This window comes from Zingiber officinale, chromosome 5B (assembly GCF_018446385.1).
Source record: "Zingiber officinale cultivar Zhangliang chromosome 5B, Zo_v1.1, whole genome shotgun sequence".
NCBI classification, from domain to species: Eukaryota; Viridiplantae; Streptophyta; class Magnoliopsida; order Zingiberales; family Zingiberaceae; genus Zingiber; species Zingiber officinale.
Genome location: NC_055995.1, coordinates 101,819,011 through 101,830,794, shown reverse-complemented (window position 1 = coordinate 101,830,794; position 11,784 = coordinate 101,819,011). Strand labels below are relative to the sequence as shown.

At 45.6% G+C, this 11,784-nt stretch overlaps 1 protein-coding gene across 1 annotated transcript; it reads left to right on the top strand.

Moving 5' to 3' along the window:
- The first annotated feature begins 293 nt into the window (after positions 1 to 293).
- LOC121985215 (protein CHUP1, chloroplastic-like) lies at positions 294 to 11,784 on the top strand. Its single transcript, XM_042538522.1, has 6 exons — positions 294 to 1,767; positions 1,855 to 1,986; positions 2,068 to 2,252; positions 2,338 to 2,449; positions 11,240 to 11,374; positions 11,472 to 11,784. Exons 1-6 carry the CDS (start codon positions 520 to 522, stop codon positions 11,625 to 11,627), a joined length of 1,968 nt encoding a protein of 655 aa, XP_042394456.1. The 5' UTR covers positions 294 to 519; the 3' UTR covers positions 11,628 to 11,784.

Sequence of the window (11,784 nt, the reverse complement as noted above, 5' to 3'; positions counted from 1 at the left end):
TCGATACTCTTCCATAGTGGATACATCATCTCTCTCGTTTTTAGATATGAACATTAATGGTACAAATTTAATATACACTGATTATCTCTTCCTCCCTCAGTGCAATAAGTGTAAACTCAATTGCATCGTATAAAAATTTCAAACTGTTAGGATAAATCAGAACAAAAAACTAAAAAAAAAAAACCTGCCACTTGGCGCCGACAATTCTTCCTCAGCGCAATAAGTGTATGCACGAAGTTACGGATCTTAGTAACCCCAAGCAGCAAGCAAAAGAAGGGACGCGATGGATATGGTCACCTTCCAAATTCCCACGCTTTTATTTACTTCTCCTGCCCTTCTCCCCGTCGTCTCTATTCAAATTTAGGATCCAAATAAAGCAACCCACCCAACTCCGATAAGACTTTAAAGAACGCCGCACCAATCACTCATTCACTGCCACCGCTACTACCCAACCCAAGCTATCAAACCAACGCAGGAACATACACAAAGACCGAGGAGGGAGAGAGAGACAGAGAGAGAATGGTCGCCGGCAAGGTGAAGGCCGCCATGGGGTTCCAGCGTAGCCCTGCTGCGGCGCCCAAGGCTGAGAGCGCTCGCTGGACCTCCTCCGCCTCCGTTTCCCACAAGTCGTCTCCGGGCTCCGCCGGCCAGCGAGCGCCGCCCACTCCGCTTCCATCCTCCAACCCCAAGACCGCCGCCGCATTCGCCCGCTCCTTTGGGGTTTACTTCCCGCGGGCCTCCGCGCAGGTGCAGCCCCGCCCGCCCGACGTCGCCGAGTTGCTCCGCGTCGTGGAGGAGCTTCAGGAGACGGAGTCCAGGCTCCGCGCCCAGCTCATGGAGCAGAAGATCCTCCGCGAAACCGTCGCCGTCGTTCCGTCCCTCGAAAAGGAGATCGCACAGAAGGACGATGAGCTCGCTCGGGCCGGCGAACTGATACGGCGCCTGGAGGTTGAGAAGCGCGCGCTTCGCGACGAGGTCGAGGGTTTGAGCTCCATGATACGGAGCGGCGAAGAGGAGGGCCGACGGAGGGAGAAGATGATTGCAGACTTAGAGGCAACGTTGGAGGAGCTGAGGAAGAAGACGGTTTTAGAACACGGCATTCGCGAGTCACGGCCTGTGGTAGAAGGGGAGGAGGACGGGTGCTCCTCGGCCCAGCGGCTCCAAGGGCTCATCGACGCCTCGGTGAGGTCGAATCTACTCAAAAACCTTCGAAAGGGCCCAAAATCCGCCGACATTGCCGGTCACGATCAAGACGCCCAAAAGTCTGCGAGCGGAGATGAAACGAAAGCCGAAGGGGTGCATCAAGAACGACGATGCTGTGAGAAAGAAGAGGTCTTCAACCCCCGAGTTCCAAGAGTTCCGAAACCGCCCCCCACGCGCACCATCACCTGCAACTCCTCCATTTCATCACCAGCGCCGTCTTCATGTTCTTCCTCCGAAACTACACAAATTATTTCGACGAGCAAGGCCCCCAAATTGGCGGCACTCCCGCCAATTCCACCCCCGACTCCACCGGCGGGGCCCAGTCCTCATACCGGAGTGAGACCGCCTCCCCCTCCGCCACCACCGCCGAAGAGGGGGTCCAGGTCGGCCGCGGCAAGCGTGAGGCGAGTGCCGGAGGTGGTGGAATTCTACCACTCCCTGATGCGGCGAGATTCCAAGAAGGAGTCCAGCGGTGGAGGCCAAGAAGTAGTCTCCATTATTGCCGCCTCCAATCCACGCGACATGATCGGCGAGATCGAGAACCGCTCTTCCCACCTCCTCGCCGTAAGTCCCCTTCTCGTTCTCTTTCGACGTCTCCTCTGTTTGCATCTTCGTTCGATCAAAGTCGCAAATTTCCCCATAAATTTGCAGATAAAGACGGATGTGGAAACGCAGGGCGACTTCATCAAGCTGTTAATTAAGGAAGTAGAGCACGCGGTGTTCGCCAACATTGAAGACGTCGTCGCCTTCGTCAAATGGCTCGACGACGAGCTCTCTTTCTTGGTATTCTTCTTCTTCTTCTTCTTCTTTATCGATCTCTATTACCTTATCAAATCCGTTTATCCTAACGCACGCTACCAACAGGTGGATGAGAGAGCAGTGCTGAAGCACTTCAACTGGCCGGAGCATAAGGTGGATGCCATGCGCGAGGCTGCGTTCGGCTACTGCGACCTCAAGAAGTTGGAGTCGGAAGCGTCGTCTTTCCAAGACGATCCTCGCCAGCTCTGCGCTCCCTCCTCTCTCAAGAAAATGAAGGCGCTGCTAGAGAAGTACGCATTGCTAACCCTCTCCCTCCTCCCCTCTTCCCCGTTAGGCACTGCTCAACCCGCAGTCGTCGTTCCATCGCATGCACAGGCTGGAGCAAGGCGTATACAACTTATCACGTCTTCAAGAGAATGCGACGCATCGGTACAAGCGATTCGGCGTTCCTTGCGAATGGATGCAGGAGAACGGATGCGTTAGTCAGGTAATCCCATGTTCACTCCTTCGTTTTCTCCTGCCCTGCCGTGTAATGTGATCAATCCATGGACAAAGAAAGGACGAAGGTGAGGCGAGGTGTGGCCACCCGCTGGGCTTTGAAAGTGACAAGAGCACGAACTTGTGCCATTTTGCCAAGCGAGCCCAGCCTTCTCACACACGTGAGCATGCGCAGGGGCGCTCACGAGAATTCACTCGATTGGGTGGCTAACTCAGAATCCAATTCCTTGGCCACTCTACCTTGTTCCTTCTCCCTGGACGTATTCAATTACAAATTGTTCAATAGTACTATTAAACTTTCCCCTACGTGCTCACTCATTGCCCCTGCAAACTCCTGGGGTTTCAGAAAATATATACTAAAATCCACATTTTTCTGAACCACACATGCAGGTTTTGGAATTTTTCATTTAGCACACCTATCTTTGGTAACGTCAAAATCACGCAGCACATTCTCATTGTACTCATGTATCTGTTTCTCATTTAAAAATTTATTGTACTCGATTTATACTATCAAATTCAAATATGAGGGCATAGACATATTAAGGAAGCTTCCAAAAGTATTTGATGTTGATTTGAAGTGATTCCGAAACTGGCTGATGGATCTAAAAAATTCAAAAATTCATAAGTTTGATATTTTCTGAACCAAAGAGTCTTAGGAATCTATTGGTGGTGTTAGTTTGTGAGTATCATTGTCATAGACTTTATAATGAATTTGTGACAAATTTTATCAAGCTTTTATAAGTTTAAAAATTTACTATTCTCAATTTAGAGTATAGTTTCATTAAAGAGACTTCCAAGAATATATTGATTTTGGTTTAAAATGATTCAGAATTCTTTAGGTTCATTGTCCATTTTTTTAATGGAAAAGGAGTATAATGGGAATGTGCCATATGATTTTGATATTATGAAAATTAGGTACGCAAAATGAAAAATCTCTAAACATGCATGTGTGGTTTAGTAAAATGTCTTAGTATAATCATGGCATTGTGAACAAAGGTAGAACTTACTAGCATCCCGAGGCCTTCTAGCGTTTACCATGTGATCGACATTAGAAGCTCATCTATTCTATCTCCTTAAAGAGTGCATTATTATTTTCTGTAGCATTTATGATACTGACAGCAAATATATTTTTTGTTTGTTTCTTGATTTTTATTGATCTGACAGTCAATAGGTTGAGGACGTTCTGTCGTTGCCGTATATGGTTCTGATTTTGCCAGTCAAGCATAATTATATATCTAGCATGGATAACTGACCTAAGGCTGAATGCACTATAAATAAACCGTCCTAATTAGTACCTTTCTTGTACCTTTTTTTGTTAGTTAATTTAGTCACAATTAAACATATATAAGCCCAGAAATAAGAGTAATTGTTTTAATCTGCATTTTCTAGTGAACTTTTCCGATAAGCAAGTTAGCCATGATTCTTGAAGAAGCATACATCTGTTAAACAAATTCAACGAAAGAAGTTTATGTTGCTTTGAATCTGGCAGGTTTTTGTATTTTTGTAGACATTTACCCAGGTTACGAAAGAGTTTGATTTGGTACAGTGACTAATGTATTATATTTGGTTGCGCTAGATATAATTAGGGGTGAGCAATCGGTTAATTACCGAATTGATTGAATAGTTTAAACCGAAATCAAATACCAATTTTTTTAATCTAACTGAACCAACCAAACTTTCATACAAAAATAAAAAAAAATGAACCGATAAAACATTGATTAAATCTGTCAAAAACTGAAATAATCAAACTTTCGATTAAATCGGGACTCGGGAAAGGAGTCACTAATTAGGGAATTAGGGATTTTAAACTCTTGATTTCGGTTTAGGCATTACTGAATTCAGTTTAATTGATTTAACTGAATTCGAATTTTTAAAACGAGACTGATCCTGTCTGAAAATCGTGGAGATGGCAAGGTAGGGATGTAGTTATTGCATTGACTGGATGTAGACTCCGCTTCGTTCTGCAACACAAGAAACGTCAATGCCGAGCCGGGAAGGGGTCCCGGTGTTGGCCCTCCGACGCTCAAGTCAGTCACCGGAAAGAGGAAAAAGACGGAGCAAAAAAGACAGAGCAACAGTAGACACATGCGTGAATAGTGAATAACACGTACCTCCACCGGTGTATGGATCCCCTTTATATCGTGTCCTGGTGGGCGGGGTGCATGCTTCTCCGATGCATGAGTACGTTTTCCAATTTGTCCTATGAAAGTACCTGTTAGGAAAGTGCCTCTAACGCCATACCTTAATAGGGCATGCATATTCCTGACAAGATAGTAGAAACTTTCGTCGTATGATCCGCTTGTTGACCATACCGTGTGTCAACGACACTATCTCCCAAAAGGATATTGAGAGATACGACAATAATCCCGCTATTCGGCCAAGCGAGGTGATCGATCGGCTGGGACTCCTCCGATCGGTCGACTTCTGTTGTTCTTCCTTGTGGTGACTAGGTATAGTAGCTTGTTATCACCCAACCGGACTAACACTCCGATCGTCCCAACAGTCCTCTGCTTCGTGACAAGTGCCTCATGATCTTGGATGTACGGACGTACTGCTAGGAACAACCCTTTGTCGGTTGGAAGCTTTACGCCCGATCGGTCACTGCCGTAGAGCTCCGCTCGCCCCCCTTTTGGTGAGCCCGTTGGTCCTTTGGCTTTGACCTCCTTGACTTTAACATCCACGTCAGCTGTTATCTCCATCCTTTGACACACTTAATGGGTCCCTCTTTATCACCGCATCATAAGCCTTCCCCTCAAGTCTAGTCGAAGGAGGTTGCAAGTCCAACTGACTGGACGAATACTGCATCGCTATTCGGCGTCTCCTCACTTCGCTAGATTTTAAAAAACGGTCCTTCACGTCTTGTCGTTCAGCGTTCCTTTACTTTGTTAAATTTTGATAATACTCCTTCACGCCTCACCGTGGGGCTATGTACTACTAAGTTTTTTGTAAAATTTCTCTAAGTATAATTTACTACTTTCCTGATCATAAGTGTAACTAGTTTCTGGGACGTCCGAATGCTCATTCTAGCACAAGCTGGACGACTATATTGTAGCGAGGCATCTCTGCTTTAGTTACTATTCGACCTGTTACCTTTACTTTCGGGCTTCATGAAAGCTGCTTGGCTTTATTCATAGTCGGCTTGGTTTTAGAGCCATCGCTCGGCTGTTATTCGTCGTAGACTCTTGTTTATAGCCGTCACTCGGCTGTTGACGAAGACTAGGTTTTAAAGTCGCTGCTCGACTGTTGACGTAGACTAGGGTTTATAGTCACCACTCGACTGTTGACGAAAACTAGGGTTTATAGTCGCTGCTTGACTGTTGAAGGCGTAGACGAGGGTTTATAGTCGTCGCTCGACTGTTAATGAAAACTAAAGTTTATAGTCGTCGCTCAACTGTTGATGAAGATAAGGATTTATAGTCGCCACTCGGCTATTTACGAAGACTAGGATTTATAGTCGCTGCTCGACTATTAACAAAGATAAGGGTTTATAGTCGTCGCTTGACTGTTGACGAAAATAAGAGTTTATAGTCGCTGCTTGACTTTTAACTTGGTCGATTGGGGCAAGAGTCTTGAAATCTTACGAATTTTATTCATTGCTCACCTGCATTCACAGGACATATGCTTATACAATTTTATCCAAATTTAACTACACACCTCTCACCCGATCATATAGGGCTGGAGATAGTTTGCGCTCCAAGGCTGCTCTAGCCCTCTTCCATCTTTATCTTGCAGATAGTAGGATCCCGAGCGGAGCTTCTGAATGACGATGTAGGGTCCTCCCCATGGGGCTTCTAGCTTGGTGATGTCGTTGCTCGACTTCATTTTTTTCCACACCAAGTCGCCGACCTGGAATGACCTGGAGATCACCCTCCGGTTGTAGTTCTGCCTCGTTCACTGCTTGTACGCCATGAGTCTGTCGGCAACCTCAACCCGTGCTGGGATGGATCTGAACCTCCTCCTTTTCTTAATAAACCAAGATAGGGGGTTCTTCCATGATGGTGTTCACTTTCAAGCACGGGATCTTCCACGTGACCCTCGCTTCAAATTTGACTATCTCGACGTAACACCGCCGAGCGGCCCACTGGTCGCCCATGACTTCGCTCACCTCATTGTCCACCGGAAACTTGATTTTTTGGCAGAAGGTGGACACCACCGCTCGGAACTCATTGAGGGTCAGTCGGCCCAATATAACATTATAGGCGGACGATGCGTCCACCACAATGAAGTTTGTGGTCCTTGTCCTTTTGAGCGGTTCTTCTCCGAGCATTATATTCAGCCGAGCCTGCCCGATTGACAATACTTCATTGCCTGTAAACCCGTAAAGCTGGGTCATCATGGGCTGCAGTTCGCTCCGGTTGATTTGCAGCTGGTTGAATGCCGCTCGGATGATCAAGGCGGCGTCGTGAGGGATCTCCACTCCCTCCAAGTCTCGGGGGCCGAAGCTAATCTCAGGTCCGTAGGTCTTCTCCTTGCTGCATCTAACAGCATATATTTCCAGTCGTCGGGCGTGCGACTTTCTCGCTCGGTTGGAATCACCACCGGTCGACCCCCCGGCGATTATTCCAATTTCACCCCGAGCAGTGTTTCGGTTCTCCTCCTCCCGAGCCGAGGGCCTAGTCCGCTCAACAAAAGCTCGGACAGGACTTGTGTTATTTTTTTCTCCGGGGGCTAACGATAGAGCTGTTCGTTCGCTTGTCTGTCTTTTTCTCTATGCTCGTTCGATTGGCGTCGATGTTGTCGCTCGAGAGTCAGTGAGCAACGACGGTATCCTGGAGGAGCCGGTCAGCTGCAAATCGGTGTCAAGTCATAACAGTCGCTTGTGTTGTGCGTCGCCGACTGATGGAAGGAGTAAAACAATGACATCCATGACTTGCCTTTTGCAACTTTCGGGCGACCTGTTGCTACATGCTGCACAGCATGTGTTCTTGGTTACTGGTGTTGTTGTGTCCCTTCCGATCGAGGGCCTTTCGGTGGTTGATGGTTGGTGGTCGGTCGTCATTCCGCAGGAGCAGCATGCTCGGCAGGTACTTCCTTCCTTCGTGCCGCCTGGGCTTCCTCTACATTTATGTATTCGGTGGCTCTCTGGAGTAGATGGTTGAAGTCCTTTGGCAATCTTCGGATGAGGGAGCGGAAGAATTCTCCTTCGATGAGTCCCTAAGTAAAGCCGTTCACCAATATTTCAAAGGAGATCGATGAAATATCCATGGCCACCTGGTTGAAGCGCTTGATGTAGACCCTCAATGCTTCATTGGGCACTTGCTTCAAGGAAAACAGGTTAACGCTCGTCTTCTGGTAGCGGCGGCTGCTGGCGAAGTGGTGCAAGGATGCCACTCGGAAGTCTCTGAAGTTATGAATTGATCTGTTTAGCAATCTCCTGAACCAGCCTTATGCCAATCTAGAGAGTGTAGTGAGGAAGACCCGACACTTCAACCCGTCGGTTTACTGATGAAGTGTGGCTGTGTTATGAAACTTGGCCAAGTGGTCGTCTGGATCAGTCGTTCCATTGTACTCCCTGATCGTCAGTGGGGTGTAGTGCCTTGGCAGAGGGTCGTCTAAGATCCCCTGCGAGAACTGTTGATTGATCCACTCAAGCGAATCATCATTCCTTGGTGCTTTCCCTTTCCGTGCATCCCAAACGGGCACGTCATCCAAGGAGGATCCTCATTCCCTATTTGCTCGGCCTAGTTCCTCTGACCGAATCTGGAACAGTGCCCGATGGAAGGGGATCGCCCCATTGGGCGCATCTCCGTATGTGTCAGTCGGCTTCTACTCTGTCCCTGAATGGGTACATGCTCTGCTCGGTCTCCATATCCGGCTTGATGACCCGCTACTGAAGCCGCAGGCTCTTATACCTGACGCTTGGCCAACGCTTGTTGTTGTTGCTCCATCATTTTTGCCGCTCGGGCTTGTATCAGCATATCCAGTTCCTCCTTTGTTAAAATCATTGTGGTAGGTCGTCCAACGTCCACCATCTTCGTGTTTCGGATATAGGCTACGTTCCCACAAACGACGTCAATATGATCTTGCCCGAAAATCATGGAGATGGCAAGCTGAAGATGTGGCTGCTGCATTGACTGAATGTAGACTCCGCTCCGCTCTATAATATAAGAAACGTCAATGTCGAGCCAAGGAAGGGGTCCCAGGCGTTGGCCCTCTGACGCTCAAGTTAGTCACCGGAAAGAGAAAAAAGATGTAGCAACAGTAGACACAGACGTGAATAGTGAATAACGCGTACCTCCGCCGATATATGGACCCCCTTTATATAGTGCCTTGATAGGCGACGTGCATGCTTCTCGAGGTGTGGGCACGTTCTCCAATTGATCTTGGTCACGTTCTCTAATTTGTCTTATGAAAGAACCTGTCAGGAAAGTACCTCTGACATCATATCTTAATAGGACATGTATATCCTTGATAAAACAGTAGAAGCTTCCGTCGTACGATCCGCCTACTGACCATGCCGCGTGTTAGCCGTATTATCTCCCAAAAGGATATTGAGAGATACGACAATGATCTTGTTGGCCAGCCAATTGGGGTAATCGATCGGCTGGAACTCCTCCGATCGGTCGACCTCTGCTGTTTTTCCTTGTGATGACTGAGTATAATAACTTGTTATCGCCCGACCGAACTAACGCTCCAATCGTCCCAATGGTCCTTTACTTCGTGACGAGCACCTCATGATCTTGGATGTACGGACGTGTTGCTAGGATCAGCCTTTTGTCGGTCGGAAGCTTTACGGCTGATCGGCCACTATTGTAGAGCTCCGCCCGCCCTCCCCCCCCCCCCCTTTAGTGAGTCCGTTGGTCCTTTGGTGTTGACTTTCTTGACTTTGATCTCCACGTTAGCTGCTATCTCCATTTTTTGACCCACACTTAGTGGATCCCTTTTTATCACCGCATCAGAGACCAAACTGATTTGATCGAAATAACCGATATTTAAAAAAAAAAACTGAATTTCCGAATTAACCAAACCAAACTTTTAACTTCATTCAGTTCGGTCGATTAATTTAGTTTAAACAGCCTTTTTCTCACCCCTAGATATGCTTCAATTAGTAAAATCATATTTCTGTTTCTAGTGAAATAAACTAGCTATATATGATAATCAACTAGCTATAAATCAACAAGTTTAACAGGTTGGACCATGAGCCTGACTCACCTAGTTCTATGGGTTTATCCGCCTACTTGGACTATCTATTGCACCTGAAATACATGTTAAGTTTCCTACACTTTCATGCTTGATATATACACGTAGATCAACAATCCCTAACTTAAACTTTGCTCGAATATCAAAACCACGTGTCAATCACATTATTAGGGCATGATTGTAACAATTGAATGCACTTTCATTTATACCACAATTGAGTAAATATATCGGATCTAATTTGCTTATGATGGATGGACCTAGATATATCCATTAATAAGTTGTTATAGATAGTTATTTCATGTGGGTAATATAAATACATTAACTATCAAAATGAAACAACACATGCATATACAACTATCCATCTCCTTCCCACTTAAGTTATGACCTAAAAGGGTTTTTCCATTTTGGCGATACAAGCCAATCCAATATTCTAATTCTTCTAGCGAAATCGATGAGTTTAATCTCTTCCGGCATTGGTGTCAATTTTCTTAGTCAACATGGAAAATCACATTTCCCTCTTTTTCGAAATTGGCCATATAAACCAAGGTGTGTAAAAAGTTTAGTAACGTCCCATTATTACCTACCTATATCTAACCGGGGGCCGGTGATATTAGGCCGCTTGGGTGAGCGTTAGCATCTTTTACTCTAATAATTTTGCAATGGGGCTAACTAGTTGCCTGCACACCATGATGGTCGACAACTTGCAGTGCAGGCCACCTAGAAAGACATGTAAGTAGTGGTGCTAGTCGCTTATAGAGTCCGCATAGGCGTGACACTAGTAGACATGCAGGTTGTGTTGGCAACTGCCTGCAGGTCATAGTTGTAAGTATCCAGTGGCCAGCATCGACATCAATGCCATTGGATGCTACAACACTTTGGAACACCGGCTACCACAATGTTGGCCAATCGACAACACTATGCAGTGGTTGATCCCTACACTGTGCAGTTGCCAGTTAGGGAAGTGCAAAAGTAAAAAATTAATAATGATATAAAATGTTTGATGTATATAAGAAAATCACACTATTAGGGGTTCAAACATGATGCCCAGCTAAGAAGCCACTGCCTTTATCACACTAGTGCCCTGCTCCTCAGACATCATAAATCCCTTTACAGAGAAATAAGTATCCTAGTCTCCCATAGCTTCTACATGTTACTCAAGACATCTCCTGGGCTTTGGAATGCTTCATTGGTGAGAATTCACAATCTTAATTATTATCATTTAAAACAATGTTCAAAAATCATCTTAAAAAATCTAGAATAAGATTTATTTAGCTCTTGGACAGTAGCTAAGTCTATTGGATGCAATGTTGCTCAACTCAGCAATCAACCATACCATATCGAAGCTAATATTGTGTCTAATAATGACCTAACAGGTTTTGATGCAAATAACCTGGATAGTCTCCAATTTTGTCTAAGATTATAGTTTTTTTTTCCTCCAAATATCAAGTATCTTGTTGTCAGGGTGTAGTTTAAGTTGTTTATTTCCGATTGATACATTTTTATAGGCTACCAAAAAAAAATGCTGTAAAGTGAAAAATATTATGGTGTCAAGCATGTGTTGATTGATATATACTTACTAGGTGTCAATCTTCACATTAGTATCCTTACTCCATCAACTGGTTCTTTTCCAAATAAACAGATAAAGCTAGCTTCGGTGAAGTTAGCAATGAAATACATGAAGAGGGTCTCCACTGAGCTGCAGGTTATTGCTGGCAGCCTCGAAGAAGAAGAGCTCATGCTGCAAGGTGTTAGATTTGCTTTCAGAGTACACCAGGTAAATGTGGAACAATACAACTCTTTATTTCTCATATAGCCGGGGTTAACAAATATGAACTTGAAATCGAATGGCTTGGCTTTCGATTCATATCCAGTTTGCAGGAGGCTTTGACGCTGAAACAATGAGAGCCTTCCAAGAGCTCAAGGACAAAGCTCGGGTTCTACTTCTGCAGAGCCAAAGCCAGAACCAGCAGAAGCTTTACGCAGGCTTACAAATTGGCAAGTTCGCAGCCAAGCAACCAATTCTGTAAAGTTGGCTATAGTCACTTGATTGACAAACAATCCAGGGGCGAAGGTTCAATTAATTCAAACAAAGTGATACTCCATGCATTCATTTTTATGCACTTTCTCGCATGTGACAACCAGTTTCTTCGTTTAATCTAAATTCTTCTCCAAACTTTTCAATTA

Coding starts and splice junctions, on each gene's coding strand:
- LOC121985215 (XM_042538522.1), top strand. CDS start 520: ATGGTCGCCGGCAAGGTGAAGGCCGCCATGGGGTTCCAGCGTAGCCCT. Junction 1,768..1,854: donor GCTCTTCCCACCTCCTCGCC/GTAAGTCCCCTT, acceptor ATAAATTTGCAG/ATAAAGACGGATGTGGAAAC. Junction 1,987..2,067: donor ACGACGAGCTCTCTTTCTTG/GTATTCTTCTTC, acceptor CGCTACCAACAG/GTGGATGAGAGAGCAGTGCT.